Source organism: Colletes gigas, unplaced genomic scaffold (assembly GCF_013123115.1).
Source record: "Colletes gigas isolate AHSC1104 unplaced genomic scaffold, ASM1312311v1 Colletes_gigas_Sc00013, whole genome shotgun sequence".
NCBI lineage: Eukaryota > Metazoa > Arthropoda > Insecta > Hymenoptera > Colletidae > Colletes > Colletes gigas.
In genome coordinates, this window is record NW_025106642.1 from 2,103,172 (window position 1) to 2,120,631 (window position 17,460).

A 17,460-nucleotide genomic window follows, 5' to 3' on the forward strand; every position below is an offset into this window, starting at 1 on the left:
GCAGTATGCGGGAAACCATACGTGTACGCGACAAAAAGATACCACGTTAAATGATCTTGTTAATTTTCGGAAGTAGAATTTAACTATACTGCAAAATCTACATGACCAATTAGCTTAGAATTTTTAACACATGATTGGTACACGTATGGCTATAGCTCCTAGTAAAATCAACTCGACAATTTTATTTAAAAAATTTTTTCAAAAAATCGTTAATCTAACTTTAAAATTTTGCCATCAGAAACTTCATTATTCTCTGAACAAAAGAAAGACATTTCCTTCAATTTGGAAATTTTTGATCAGTTTGAAGAAACTTACCATTTGTTACAAAAACAAGATTAGAAGAATAGACACTATCTACAAGGTGGTTAGTAACTTCGTTATATAAAGAAAAATATCAGCAACGAAAAAAGAGGAAGATACATACTGCAAAATTATGATATAATTGCAACTACATTAAAAATTGATAAACACAAATATATGAGGTTCATGAGATACGAGGGAAAATAGCCGAGGAATTTAATAAAATACTTCAGACAATAATGAAGTCGGGATCAAATGGCAGAAATGCAATGAAAACTATAAATGCTATACCTATTTTAATTATTTGCATTCCGCAGGCGCCGCTACGATGAGTACATTATAAGCACCACAACTCGTACAGGTTTTATTTATGATAACAGGAACAGAATTAACAGAATAAACGAATAAAATTTAATTCACGAGCATTGGTAATTCTTCTTGGGAATAACAGCAATTTTTGGTAAAAACTGGTATAATTAAAAATTTTCAGATCGAGGTCATTTCATTTCTTCGACAAGCGATCCAATAAGACGCTAAAGTTAGACGAAACAATCTGTATATTTAAAATTCTTCTAATGGTTCGGCGTTCTCCAATTTTGCGTCACGTACTTAGAATGCTTTAACGGGAAATTTCTGAAAAAGTATCATTCCCGGGGAAACTTGTTGGCAAAGTTCACGAAAGTAGTACGCGAGGCGTCTAATAATGTTTTCAAAACAATTCAAACTTCCGAACGGTACACGGTAGCGAGATCGTAGCGCGTGGAATACCAAACAGAAACACTTTTGTCCTTTGAATTACGCGAACGACGAAACGCGGCGATCGACGTGAAAAATAGTAATGTGCCGTGTAAATATTGGCGGATCGAGACTCGTATCGGGTCGCACATTTTATTTGTGTCGTAATGCGCGGATCTAGCAACACATCGAACACGTTCACGCGTCTGGAAATCGATTCCGCGAGCTAACGATTTACCGGTCGGTCGATTCATCACCGTTCGGATTCGTCGAACACGGAATTACCGATATCGACGCCGAAGATTCATCGACGTACGTATGAATATATCGACGCGATACATCGATGCACCGATTCGTCGACACACTATATTACCGGGCGCAAAAATTTACGTACACGCTATTTTATCGATATGTCGATTCAACGTACACACGCGTTCGCCAGTCGACAGCTTTAGACGCAAGCACACCGACAAATGAATGCATCGGAATATTGTTTTATCAATATACCGATCCACCGAGATACTGTTCCATCGATGTACTGATTTGCCAATATATCGAGAGACCAACGATATATCAATTCGTCGACATACTGTTTCACAGATACGCTGAATTGCCAATGTTTAAATTCACCATTATACCAACTCACTGAGCTCTGATAGGGAAAATCAGAATAGTATGAACGGGTGTAGTTGAGTTTATTCACTGAAACTGAAACACACGGTTAAATAATAAGATGAGTGTAATTATAGTGAGAAGAGATATAGTAACACGCGAGAATCTTTATATTTTCCATTTGGGGTAATAAGATTCTACTACAAGGTATCACCAAGCAGTAATATTACCTATTATTACAAACAATATTACGAACAGTTCTATTTTAATCAAAAACAGGTTAAAGTACCTATTTAAATATCACAAATAATCACATCTAAATCTTTCTTCGATATTGCATTTGAAATAAATCCGATATCGAATGAATTATAATATACATATACTGTAACGCGTGTGTATTCGAGAAGGTCAAAGGACTACGAGGCTGAATCTATCGCTTGACTTTCGACATATTTTGTGTGTGTCTTTGTTCAAGACAGAATTATCAAAGCGTAGGATACTACGTTTCTGGTCGAATTGTAAAGAAATAAAATTGGTTTTACCTTCTTTAAGAAGAAGGTGAGGGCAGTGGCCTTGATTACTGGGGAAGAGGAAACGTAACTGGATTTTGAGCTGCTCGAGAGTGTCGAAGCCTTTTGACGAGTCCTTTCCTTTCCTCAGACGGCGATGTTTACACTATGGCGGATCCGTGACGAAAGAGAGCCGCTCGACGCGAGGTTTGGATTAGGCTAGCCGTGCCCCACCACCAAACCACGCGTATTGGCCAAACTCGCGATTTCACGCACGACAGATTACGATACGTTATTTAAGAAATGTCTCTAGAATTCTTCATTTCTTTCTTTAAAACCAAATTTTACCAATATTTGATTTCAAATCATTGGGAATATAATCTGAAATAAACTTTACTCAAAAAATCGAACTTTTCCAGTAAATAAAATCTCAAATCTAGAATCTAGAATCGTTTGATTAAAAAGTTACACCACAAAATTGAAATATAATTTTTTCATCGTGTTAGCGTCGGTAATGGTGTGCAGATTAATGAAATATATTGGAATCCACTTTAAAAGTATTCTTGCCACTCTCGGGATCGTCATGGGAAATATACATTTCCTCGGAATAAACATGAAACGGAAACGAATTAGAATTTCTAATTGTTCCTCGTTCCTGTAACGAAGTTCACATCCAGATGAGCATCCGCGAATTCATCTGCGAGTCAAATTAATTTCCTTCCAAACGGGTACAAGTTCAGCGAACAGAAACTTCCGCGCGAGCGCCGCGCGGTGAATTTTTCTTACGCGAGCAGAAACGTTGACAAGTTCATGCCGAAATCCTCGAACGCCTGCTCCGCGTTTTCCCCGAGGGTGCAGTTATTCGATATCTGCCATAAATCACCCGCCCGGAAATCGAAGCCAAATCTGACGCTAACAAGCTTCGTCGGCTTAACATTCTCGTCATTATCGAAACCATCAATTATCAAGTTTGCGATAAAGCCTTATTTAACACGCGTGCCTAATTTCTCCGAACACGCCCCAAAAAACGTTAGACTGTTTCTAAACGATAGATCCACGCTATTGTTGTTCAAAGTACTCGAAACGTTAAAACTTTGTTAAAAAAATCAATAAAGTTCACTTCACATTATGATTCCAACAAATCCTATGCAAAGATACCTAAATTGAAAATCAAATATTGGTAAAATTAGATTGATTTTATTTATATTTTTTGTTGATGATCTTGTAAAAACTCTTTGATACGATGCAACCTTAGTATGAGAACATTTCAGATCCATAATCAAAGTACTCACGTTCAATAACTATATCTGAGTGTTCAGAGTTTCGTTTGATAAAATGATGACTTTGCTTTCCAGTATTAGAATTTAAAATTCCATAATTTCGCGACCGTAACGAGACCCAAAAAGCTGTTCACCTTATCCATATAAATTTGCCTTTTTTCAGGAGGCCATCGAGAGAAGTGGCGCAAACATTTTCACTGGTTTTCGCCGCGAAAAGCACGGATTCCAGAGCAATCGCGAACTGTCCATTTGGTTGCAACAAATTACCTTTTTCGGTCCGCGGACAGTCAACGAGAGTACAATAAACACGACAGAGATTATTGCGTGCTGATGGTCGGCCGGGTTTTCGTGGAAATTTTTCAAAAGTTGACCCGTTTATTCCCGTTGAAATTTGCCGTTTTGCGCGGTACAACGTATCGTCGAGCATCGCGCGCGATTTGATACGCCGGAATCCGGTGTTACGTTCCGTGACAAAATATTGCTTTTAGGGAAATCCCTGGTCGATTGCACTGGGCCACTAACGAGGAAATAGGGAAAGGGTACTTCAACTAGCAGACAATTCTCCTAATCGCTACGTCAATAAACTCTTGGTACACATTCTCTTCCAACACAAAAATACACAAAACCTTATGAACTGAATTAATATTAAATTTTTATAGAATAGAAATAGAATATTAAATTTTAGTGTTCTGTGAATAGTAAATAGAAAAATGATAGATGTAACGTATGGATATGTATTTGATTACGTTGTAAGTGAGAATGTGACGTTGGATGGTTCCGTTTGGACATTTTAGCGTCCAGGTTTGCCCCCCCACAGTCCGAACTGGCCATAACACCGGAATAAACGTATCGTTTTGCGAGATCGCGCGTCTGCCGGATGCCAGACAGGAACGCGGCGCGAACCGTTTGGTTCGCCGATAGCGGGAAAACGCCGGGACCAAGTTCGCCGAGGAACATATTTCCCCGCGGATGATATACGAAGATGGATGCCCGGACACGAAAGTTATAACGAGAAAGAAACGCCGTCTGATATATGACGGAAGTTCCGCGACGCGAATGGGTTAGCGTCGCTCCTCCTTTTTCGGAATTCTACAAGATAGTTTCGCACTCGCTACTTTGCCAACGCTCTTGGGTTTGGATAATGACAAGGGCGTTGAGCGGATTTTCCCAGGATATTAACGCCACACGATGCTAACGTTTATGACACGCGAACTATATACAGGCGACAGTGAAGGGTATATACAGCTAATCGCGTGGACGTCGCTCGAGAAGCGTATTTAACTGACCTAAACACATACTACAATTTTGGGGTAGAATATGGAGTGAACCAACCCCTCAAAATCTTCGTTATTATATAGAAATCATTTTAGGATAACGATAGAGAAATTTTTCTTTTTAAAATTGTTCTTTGGAAAGATTTCGAGATTATTTATATTTTTTTAATGGGACTTGCTATTGTAGAAAGAAATAAGCGAGATAGAAGGCGGTTATCTTAAACATTATGATATTGAATCGTCGGTCGAGCACTTGTGAGAAAGACAAGAGCGTAGCCCTCTACTGTCGAACGCGGGAACTATCACCACAGAACTATTTTATTTATATACAAATAAAGGAATTTGGGTCGATAACTGATTATTTTTAGGAATACTTTAACTTCAGTTTTCCAACACTCTATTCAAATTGTTAGACTTAAACAATATTCATTATCATGCTTTCAAGCTTAAAATATCTTTTAAAATAATCACTTTTCAACCTCCCTACTTTTTTGTAAAGAATACAAAAGCGTGTACATATATTCTAATGTATTATACTGAATCACGTCACACAGATATGATGTTTCACACATTATTATACTTTTTGTGATTTTTCCAACAAAACGACGAAACGCTGACAGCGCCAGGATGTTTCGTTTAAACAGACAAGCGGTACAAAGTTGTTGAAGTAATTTTCTGACTCACGGAGATTTCACTTGAATCTCTTCTCTCGTTGTATGTTGCAACTAGAAGAAGTACTCTCGCGTGTAAATTCGTAATTAGAATTTCGAGAAAGTTACGGGAAGGAAGGGTAAAGAAAATTCGGGAGGAAAAATTCCAGGCGTGGATGAAATCGGTTCGGATAGGATTCGCTCGAAACGCATTCTGGAAACTTTTTGTCTTCGAAGCCTTTCATTACTACTTTGACGGATTCAATTTTAGGAACGTATTACGAGAAATAAATTCAACCGTTTCTTCGTTTCGAGGAAAACGTTCTCGAGGAGGATGAAAATAGGAATTGTCTGTTCGATGGAGAAACCGAGTTCTTTAAAGCACAAGAAACTGCGAAGCTTCATAATTTTCTTATCGTTTTTTGCTCAGTTTTGAGATAAAATATTCTTAAATAACGAATCTACAAAAGATATTCTTTCCTTGGATAATATTCATGTAAAACAGAGTGTACGTGCATTCTTAATAAATTATTAAATTGCTATACAATGTATCGATAATATTAGAAACACATCTACGATTTTTTTTATAGATATAACGATCTAGGATGCGATAAAAATAAAATTAAAATTTTATAAATTGCTAATCGATCGACACGACTCGATAATACGGAGCAGTTTTAATTGTACAATAATTAGTAATTTAATTTAAATAGTAGATGGGCTTGATATCGCAGTAGCGTGTAAAATGTTTACAGTTCGACCGTTCAAATAGTTGGAATTGTATCGAAACGTGAAAATTGATTACTGCGAATGAAAGGGATTGATGAAATTGTTTTCAGATTTCTGGAATTTTCCATTTGTATCGATCACTATCTGTCCGTGTTCGGTACGCGAGAGCATTGAAGCGGGAGCATTTTCCGGGTCGCTGTTATCAGGAGTAAGAGAGATTTTTACGATGATATCAGAAGATGGATATGTTGGAACAAACGTAATAACAACGCGAGACGGCGGGGAAAATAGAACCAGCCAAGAGATGTAATACTCGAGCATTGTATTTACGCTTTGAGGCCCGACATTCTGCCGGACGAGTCCTTCCAAACGTTAAACAAGTGACATTTTTAATTTTGCCAGGACATTCGAATTCCCATGCAGGATCCGCAGAGTTTTCGTTGATTCTCAGTTTCCAATAATTAGTACAAATCAAGCAAGATTGCTATCAACCGCGAATATAAATTTTCAGTGTTTTATATATAAATTCAAAGATCGAAAAATACGAACAAAAATGATACTGTACCCGTTTAAAATAAAATTTTTTTCGTTCCGACTCCCTGTGTCGAAATTGAAGAATTTTCGTTCGATGAAAATATTTTTTATTCATTGCCGTTTCGATGTTCCCAGCGCCTTTTTATAATAAAAAATTCATGGAAACATCGCTTGCTCTGCGGCGTGGAATTCTTTCTCGAATTTCGAACGCAATTGGAAAATCCAATTTCTTCGGTCGACGACCACGCAGATTCGAATGTAGCAATTAAATTGAAAAATTTCAGATTTCGAAGAACGATTTCGTAGAATCGAATGATTATTTTCGGATTTTTATATTATCTAAAACCAACAATTCGTCTAATAATTTGTGAGATATTCCAGGTTTTTGATCTTGAAGAAGCTTGTTGGAATGTTTCAAACTGTTATAATATCGATTCTATATCCATAATAGTTATAACATTTTCTTCTTGTAACAGTTTCAATTTAGAATCGATACCATAACTGTTTTTAACCCCTATTTTCCTCAAAGGATACAGCTCTTAGAATCCTGAAGTATCAATTAGTATCAACTGCCACATCAACATGAACTAATAGAGGACTACATAAATTTTCAAATAATTACATTGATATATATTAAACAATAATTAGTTTAAACTTGCGGGAGACCCCAGTGGCTCCAATAATCCACTTAATGGTTGCAAACCACCCTGAAAATGGCCCTCAAAGTGGTAGCTTGGAAATAGAAATAGAAAAGATACAAAAATTCGATAGTTTTTGTCACGTTGGTCGCGTGGAATACAATTATTGGCGCAGTCCTACGATTCGATAGAATTTGTGGGCGTTGCAAAGATTATGGGTAGCGACGATAACGGAAGATTTATGCTTGGGAGTGTCTGGTGAATGTTTAGAATAGACTTGAAGATCCATTGTTTGGAACTTCTTGGGTAGTCGTCTTGAAGTTCAGCGCGTGTGGTAAACCCACCATCCGGCAATTGTCTTCCAAAGGTCTGTAAACCTTGTCTCATGGTGCACGTCAACGGTGTTCAAAGCCTCCGACAAGAGACCTTCGTAAATATACGTTCGGTTAATAACGACGTATACTTGAACTTTGACTGTGCACCATGATACACTGTCATATTCGTTTCCAAAGAAAAAAGGAAAAATGTACACATATCTCTGTCTTTGGTGAAACTAATTTTGTTTTAGACGCGTTAAGGTATTTTAATTCCTAGAAATTTGTAATTACACGTTGGTACTTCAAAAGAAACACTGATTTTACGAATATGAGCCTTTTAGAATTTACTTGCTATTTTAACGTTATAGTTTACTCGACGAATTGTTTCTTCTCTATGTATGTAATTGATCTAAGCAAAAGTCTTGGTCAATTCAAATAAGAATAATCGAGAACGTAACAAACAGTTCTACGAAGAACATCTGTATGTGACTTGGAATCGAAACTCTCTCGATAAGTATCTGTGGCACATGAAGTATGTTCGAGGTTTTGGTGGTACATTACGGAGAAAAATTTGCTTCGCAATGGTACGGTATAGAGAAAAATTCGCCGTATAACGCGACGTTATAAACCGTATTTTTCTTTGTATTACGACACGACAGCGTCATGTATCACGCAGACGAAACGTACAGGGCGATTCTAGTAGCTTGGCCGGTTTATAGCTTTGTTCCCAAAGAAAACGAAAGAATCGTGGAAGAAAATTTTATACAATTTCATGTTCCCCGTACACAAATTCCCCTCCCAGTGTAATATAATAAATTACGTAACGCGAAACGGAAAGAATATCTTGCTAATAAGTAACTGCGACTCTGCAACTTCCGTTCTCGTACCCGTCCCTCGAGTTTTTAATTATCAAACGTAGCAATCGTGCCGCCATAAATCTGTCCAAGATATTACACGCTTCTGAAACGCGAACACGGGGAGGAAAGCCCGATAAGTCCCCTGGTCTGGCCATCGGCCAATAATTCGTGTAAACGTTTGCTTTCGAAAATGTCGAAGAATCGACGGAGCGAAATTCATAGTTTCGGTGGATATCAAAAGCATCTAACAGGCAAACGGTCCGATGAAAGATGCATGAGGCTTTTCTCACGCATCTGTCGTGATATGTTGGCGGATATCCAAGTGGCTTTATTCGGCCAGAAGTTTGATGTATGGAAATATATTACCGTGTAGCAAGCACGATATATCCGTAGATTTTGCGACATGTTTACGGGGCGTTCTTAAAAGGACGACTTGGAACGCGTGTTTCTAAGCCGCAGAGGATTAGATCGCAATGGAGGACGAACAAAAAACCGGCAAAGTTTGGGAATTTTGTGTGAAAAGGGTATATGATACGCTAGAATGGTATTTCGGTCGAATATACAGTGATGATTCTTAAAATGAACTCGTGATTCGTAAGTTGAACGTTTCTATTTATATAAAAAACAGTTTTTTTTCTCGTTTTTATTCAATGTTTATTGGAGTTGAACTTCAACCCTGAAGAGATGTTTATTTTAAGAATCATTACTGTATTTTTAGCTTTAGACAGATAAAAATGACAATGTAAGAACTTGTTTCGATCGAAAGATTCATGTTTCCGAGTGATAATTTTTTCCATTAAACAGACAGTCTTAATAGATGTTATTAGAATTTTTATCTTCAAATTTAAATGGAAAATACGGACAATGTATTTTTACTTATTAAATTATTTTAAATGGAATAATGTAAATTTCATTTCGAACTAATACGATAAGGCGCTAAAGGATTTAAAAAAAGCTAGAATCGAACAGAAGAGTTTTTAAAATTCGAAAGAAATTGGCATATATTTTCGGAAGTAATGTAGAAAAAACTGGATTTCTCCCGCGTTGAGTATTTCCGCGCGACCCGATGAAAAGGGTCCTTCGAGTAATTAAAAAAAAGTCGAATTGTTTTCGACGCGAGAGCTTCCAGGCGTGACGGGGTGCGGTGCGAGAATTTTTTTTTGTTATTTTAAAGTCGTTCCGCCCTGTGAAAATGGGCGGCACTATCACCAGCTGCTCCGACATCTCTTTGTGACTTTTCTGAATTCTTCCTAACTGCGGCAAAAGTGAATTTACGGCGTGTTCCATTGGCGCACGGAGAAGCCAAAAATAACGAGGACGAGCGCGGAGTGCTTTGTCAGACTCGCGGTACCTTAAATTGTTTGCTAATTTCCAACCGTAATAACAAATGTTTTCGAAAACTTCCGTGGATTCACGAACACTTTAAACCGAAGCTAATTTCATTATTTCTCTGAACTCTGATCTCCTTTTGCCTAAATTTTGAGACACTATTGTTCTTACTTTTCATTAAAAAAAATTATTGTCTCTAAACTCGAATCTATAGATTTATTTTTCCACGTACTTTCAAATAAATTTAATGATTTTTAATGTGAGTTCATTTCGATCGAGAGTAACAAAGAAAAAGAGTTTTACGTACTGCAAAATTTTGACCCGTTAACTTCTAAAGATAGTTTAATGTCTGGGTTGGCGTTTGTACGTATAGTTTGAAACGCGAGTACATAAATTACGTTAATTGACTTGATGGTTGGTAGCACGTGTAGGTTTAGGATTGAGGATAAAATCTTGCTTTTCTTATGGGCTACTTTATACAAAATCTTATCTAAGTTATCTTGAAACTATAGGATAATTTTAGTTTTAAATTACGCCGGGCCGCGTGTTTTCTAGCGAAAATCTGTTTCGCGTTTGCATAAGGCGCAGAGGGGTACACGTTTATTTACAGAATAAACTCGTAAAAATTGAAACGACCAAGACACGTGAGATATGCAAGAATTGGTGACATACACAATTATCTTTTACTGTTAGATAAACTTCGTTATTTCTTCAATGAGGATACAACGTATGCAAAAAATGTACTGAAATATATTTCTTCTTCATACGCGGTCTATTTTTCAGGTTTCACGACACTTTGCTGTATTAGATTAAGAAATATTCCGTTTAATATGTTCTACAGATTTTGCTTCTGATCCACGACTATTTCTCTCAATATTCGTGCTTTAAGAAACATTTTTCTTCCCGATCCTCTCTATTTGATCCTCTTTTTATTCGAAGGACGATTCTACCGGTAATTTTTCAAGACATCGGGGACATGGAAACCTCACGTCGAGGAGCAACAATACAGATTCCATTCCCAAGAAAACCGTATTTTAGTTTTGATCCTCCCAATTGTGCGTGCGGAATCGAATCATAGATAACGTTTCGAAGGGAATATCGAACACGGAATACAGTTCCAAAAAACATATTCACGTTACGATTGAAAATAAACTTGACAACGCAGGAGGTGTAAAATCGACAATATTTCTAAACTTACAGAAATCACAACTTTTTAAAAGCAGAGAACTCTGTAAGTTTAAAAAATTAAGAAACTCGTATCAGGATAATAAATTACGTGTACTTAATATCGTATTTTTTGTAAACCCTTCTAAACACGTTGAAACAGAAATATTTGTCGAGTAAAAAGATGTTAATTTTTTTAACGTAGCTAATAAAACGAGTTCCAAAAAAATACCCTGCGCAACGAACTCTTATAATTAGCGGAGATAGCGTGAAAAAATGTGCCACTCGCGCGTTGGCATTTTGATAAAGTCGTTTATTAGAAAATTTCGCGCTGCGCATGTTCGCGCGTTAATGCCCCAAGGTGATACAGGATATAATTTCATACTTGCCTGTAGCGTAATTTCGTTACTCTAACTACTTCAACAATGTTATAGGTATGTATACATATACAGGGTGGTCCACTGCAAACCGGAAACCTTCGTATCCTCGCGATTTTAATCATCCACAGACGGCCATTTTGAAGTACGAATTTAAAACAGAACGGAATGATTTTGAAGAAATAATTTAACCAATATACAGGCTGAATTATCTAACTTTGCTGTATTAAATAGTACTTGAATTAAATATTGTATGTAGAATATTTTATCAAAATGAATTTCATTTTTATTTTATAGTTTTACAAAGATATTGTAATTTATCGATTTCTTTGTTGGAATGTCCAACATTTTATTCCACTGATATAGTATCGTATATTAAGTAAAGAAATTTTTCGATTTTGTGTACGATAGCTGAGATAATAAACCATCTATTAAGGAACTGTTGCCACTATATTATGTGCCCTTTAAAGCCATAAAAGTTGGTGATGATTTTTGTTACTGTTTAGAATATTGAAGACTAATGTGCTATTTCTATGGAATTACCCTGTAGCGCAGGAAATATGGAGAGAATTTCTTCTTGTGTCGACTAAAATTCTAACGATCTCAAGATTCTACGCATACTATGCACGACTATGCAAGACGCGAACTCGTCTCTTTTAGAATCGATACTTTGGAATGTGTGATTAAATTAAAGTCGTCGCACGTAGTATCGAAAAACGATCAAATTGAATCGAAAATATATGTTACTATAAACCTGTCTGTAAAAAGAACCTTACATTATCGAAACAAGCGTCAATTCTCATAAAACAAGACAAATTTAACAATATTATTCCCACCGTTGATTCATCAGCTAGCTCTGTATCGATTCAAACCCAATATTATATATTTTACAGGTAAAAAATATTCACAGGTGCTGTGTGAAGAAGTAGATACCACGTTCCATCGTAAAAACAGGTTTAAAAAATTAGTAAATGAGCCTAATGCATTTTCCTTGTCAAGGAAAATTGCTTGTGTCCTTTCTAGGGGAAAGAAAGATCAGTCTTGGGTTAAAAAAAATGTGGTATCATTGGCGATTAGTATGTGGACAATGTCGAGTAATTTATGCGTACAAGGAACGTCACCGAAGTGAAAATTTTCGATTCTATCGAGTCAAGTATCGAAAACTATCTAATTTGTAATTTTTTCTTCATCAAAACTATCTACAAAATTGTGGATGAAAAATAACGCTGATTGGAGATAATAAATTAAACAAACTACTATACTGTGGCGTAAAAGTATAAACCCATTACAAATTTTGTAATTTCAGGTCTTATACTAATGCTGAGAATCGAACTGTATGAAATATCGTACGAAATAATTTATCTCAAAAAGTAATTTAGTTCAAGTAAATGCTTGAAAAGACAGAAGGTTTCATTGCTTTCCACCAATCTAGTACCAGTTTTTAAAACGTTTTACAACGATAATTCGAACGTTAACAGCATTAGGAGCACCGAGGTTTAATTGGTTCCGTGGTTTAGAAAGAAGAAAAGGGGGAAACCTCGTAAACGCACGTAATAGACAATTTAAAACTGTGAAAGGCCTGGAAGTGGCAATACACTTGGGTCTCCTTTTACACGGTGAACACGCTCAGTGTAAAAATACTACGTTTAAAAATAGATTTTGATCATATTCTCTGTGAACTAATCACGTGTTAGTAAGAAAGAGAACGGTGAATACACTCAGTGCAAAAATATTACGTTTAAGAATAGATTCTGATATAATAATAATTAAAACGTATTAAAAATAATCGTGTGCAAAGAGACGTAGACGTATAGACTTGCAAAACCTCGCCAATAACACATCAAATTGCATATTGTAATTTAATAATTGCAACGAATTCTTAACTATTTATCCAATACAACAACGTCCAAAATTACACTTCTTTCCTCTTCCTTCAGAATATTTTCTTGAACTAAATTAATTCTCATCGAGACAAATTATTTCGTACATTCGTTTATAACGCGATGTATCTTTACTGATTTGGGGAAAAGAAAATCGATTTCTTCGAATCGGAATAAGTGGAGTGATCAGCGCGTAAATATGACGGGTTTGTCATCGTCAAGAGCGAGTTGGTCGAGGGTGAATGATTCGTTGATCGACACCGATAGCAAACAAAACGAGCGAAGCCTGCGCGAGGCGTTCTATCTTGTAGAATCTGTTAATCTACTCACCGTCGTCGAGGCGCTGGAACTTCTGTGCTGCTTCACAGGCGGACTTCCCTGGGCGGTTTGTATGTCGGAGCTTAATTGACGGTTCGAGGCGACCGGTTGATGAAGCTGCGCCGTGGGCTCTATGTCTAGGTAGCAATGAGTCTCTAAATGGCTCTGTGCTCTCCTCTCCTCCAGGACTATCTTGCGGGCTGCGCAGAATATCTTGTAGTAGACCTGGAACAAAGCAACAGTTCCAGTTCACCGCAGGTTTCTACAAAAAAGGGATCTAAACGTCGTGTTCAGAGATTTCAATTCCACTGGAGACTCCAAGGGAACAAATTTATAATAATTTTAATCACTTGGAAAATTTTTAACACTAGATTTACGGAAGTTGTCAATTTGTCAGGTGTCTGATTCCATATTTAAAATTGCAGAACGCCTAAATATTATTTTTTAACTTATGTCGAATTTGATCGATACACTGGCACGAATACATATTCTAATTAGAAGAGAAATCGTATTGTAAGGTAATGCCCGTAAATCTAGTGTTAATCAAGTGTGCAAATGGCGTGCATTTTAGCTACTTAGTATAAAACAATATTTTGCAATGATTAAAAAGATTTTCTAAAAGAATGTCTAGCCCTACTTAAAAAGATGTCGATGACTTATACTCCGAGTAATAAATAAATAAAACAAATTTATAGATGCCCCAGTAACGTTCACTATAGACATTAAAAACGTCGTCTCTGTCGAACGATGTCTCGTCGGTCTATAAAACATGAAATCCAAGTTCCCGATCGCTGAAACGTCTATGAAGTAACCAACGCGAAAATCCCATTCGCGTAGCCGTAATCGCGTTCTACAGATGCCTGTGCCCGAGTTATACGATACGGATACATTTCATTACCATGTAATGTGCGGCGAATGGTACCCGCTATTACTGTAATTGTAGCGTCGAAACAATACTCGCGATGCAAGTCCAGGATCGTTATAAACATTTTCCAGGCCGTTTTCTTCGACGTTACGTCGCCCGTAATGCGTCTTTAATTTTCGACTCGTTTCACAAATTGTACACGATACGATTTCGTTTCGATTTTACTCTAAAAAAAAATTTAATCGCGTTTTAAGAATCTAACAAAAGAAAATGCGTATAATTTTAGGTGACGAATTTTTGGTAGCGTTGAACGAATTTCTAACCACGCGACGTCGCTATCATTAACAGTCCGCAATTTTTGTCGTCCCACGACGTTACGTTCCCGATTAATTGGACGTTTCCGCGCGCGGCAAACAGACCCGTGAAAATAATTGGCGGGAACGTGGCATAACTCTGTCTGAAAATAAACGATCGCGGACACCTTGCCTGCGGTCGCCGCGAACGTCAACGTGAATTGGCATAATAACAGTTAAATAATTGCCACGACGTGGAATCCTCGTCGCGCGGAGACCGCGTGTCCCTTTTATCGCCAGGCGTTCCTTTAATTAATGTAGTAAAACGCACCGCGACGCTTGTAACGGGCCAACGACAAATTGGTACCGGGCTCTGTCGAAGGTTTATCGAAAATGCGGTTCGCATAATGCAAACTTGTTCCTTTGAACGATTGCAAATTGCGCTGCAACGCGACACAGGCCCTCATTAGCGACGGGGATTTGTAAACAAATGTTTTGGAAGATTGCTTCGATCCGATGTATTAGTTAACGAGATACGATGTTATCTAAGACTTAGAATCTTTATGCATTTATTTTAATTCTCAAAAAACTACAGAATGAATTATATTTGGGGGTTGAGACAACTACAAAGCTCCCATTTCGTTAATTCTATTAATAAAAATATGAATTTGCATCAAGATTAGCAGTCTAGTTATTAATACAAATAAAGAAATTGATAATAGAACGTTCGTTTAATAAAAATTATATAAGAGTTTTACTTATTCACCTGTTCATTGAGTTCACCCCCCCAAAAACGTGCTAATAATTTTGTAAAAGAGTGAACAGAAAAATTTTGCCCGTCTCCAGTGTAAAATAATGCTACTGCAGTCCATTAACGTTTTACAAAATTCAGGAGATCGAATATTCGAGGGCTGTATTAAATATTTTGTCCAGTTCGCGGAGACTAAATAACGTTTTATCTTCAAATGAATTCCGCCAAAGCGAGTCGTACGCAGAATGAATTTTCCGTTTTAATCTCGCTAAATAAATTACCAGTTAGCATCTCGTCGATTTAATATGGTCGTCCTGTTGCGTTCTTTATGTAACAAAGAAGACCAATTAATGGAGTCCGGTGACTACGCGTTAATTAAACCAAAACTCCGCCGGAGAAATGAATAATTTTTACGTAATTGTGAAACCGAACCGATCATGCGTAAAGCGGGTAATCGACGGGCAATATCGTCGATAACAGTTTTAATTAATTCAACGAGGGATCGTTGTAACGCTCGACAAAGGTAAAACGAATTCATCGCGGAAAAAATGCTACGCGATCCATGAATTTATTTTCTTTGACAACAGTCGAAGTCCACGGCGAGATAAGTAGATGTTTTATAGTTTAACAGAAGTCAAGCGCTGGCGGAGTACTCCATTTTTTATGATACAGTCAGCAACTTTCGATTTGCAGACCGTATAAATATTTTAAAATGCGAATAGCCATTGGAACGTGGCAAATGCAATTCTTAAAATAAAAGTTGATCGAAGCTTTCAGGAGTCTGTAAATTCGTTTGTTAATTTATGCAAAATGTCCGAGATTCGTTCAAAGTTTCGAAACTCATCGAAACTTCACGATCGTTGGAAACTTTCTAGATCTTTACACATTCATGACGGTTTTTAATCCGTGTCGAGACACCTATCGTTAACCTGAGTTTTTTTTTTATAAGAAGATATGGAATTCCATTATTTGACTTTATGGAAATGGAAAGTATATAAAAATTCCATAGAATTGCGACGTATATTGTTTAACGATTCCATTTGTTTCATTCTTGTTTCATCGTAACGGATCAAGTGGTATCGATTTCAGCAGTATTAAGTAGAAACACTATAAAATAGTATAATAGCGATTTTTTACTCTTGTATACACAGTTTTATAGTTTAATATCACTGGCTACCGATCGAACGCCGTGAGAAGAGAACTCTTTCTCGGCTTAACTGGATAACACTCAGTTTTAAACTCCAGAAAATGTTTGTAACAGAAAGATATAGGTCCTTTCTTTCAACTACTTACGATAAAACTTAATAGCAAAAATCTATACGGTACAATCACAAAAACGTGGAATTTATTATAGTAAGTTTAAGCTCTGACAGAGATGTAAAAAGTACTTTCAAACAGACATCAATATTCGACATCGTTTTATACTAATACCGGTTTCACGTAAATTATCAAACAATTTCTAAAATTTTTTACTCAAATTTCTCTCTAAAGGGCTTATTCTAAGATCGAAACCGTTATGAAGATGTAATTTTATATAAATCTTCATTCACAAGAGTTTAAAGAACCTGTTCGATTTGGAGTTAGTCAACGTTAGATATTATAATCATTACTCTGCTGATCCATAAATGATTAATTCGATAACGCATTAATGAGGCTTCGTTAAATCAAGATAACTAACTTCGTTGTCGGTTGGCATATCGTATTATTAAATTCCGATAGTCGCCTAATAAGTTCACGGTGTCAGCATCTCCATTAACTCGATGAAGCTTAACAGTTCGAGACGCTGCTTCGTTACAAAACAAACGCGTTTTCGAGTTCAAGACGTAATAGATTTCTATTAAAATGCGTGAAAATTGAACTGATGCGCGAGAACCTCGTAAGACGCAAGTAATTTGGGAATTACGATGGGATAAAGTTAGTTTACATAAATTTCTACGATATCTTAGAGCTATAGAAACGTCTCGCGAGATAATGCATTAATTCATCCAAGATATCGAGCTTAACGTTGAAATTAGGGTCGGGAAGTCTTTTGGATTTAAAGTTGGATT

General features: G+C 36.7%; 1 protein-coding gene across 2 annotated transcripts in view; it reads right to left on the reverse strand.

The window, feature by feature from the left end:
- The window catches only part of LOC122399330 (5-hydroxytryptamine receptor 1), a 128,341-nt gene that overhangs the window by 83,992 nt on the left and 26,889 nt on the right, over positions 1-17,460 (reverse strand). For both annotated transcript variants that reach the window (XM_043399942.1, XM_043399940.1), the window contains exon 5: positions 13,516-13,728. In XM_043399942.1, the coding sequence (XP_043255877.1) occupies positions 13,516-13,728 (213 nt within the window). The remainder of the gene's footprint in view (positions 1-13,515; positions 13,729-17,460) is intronic.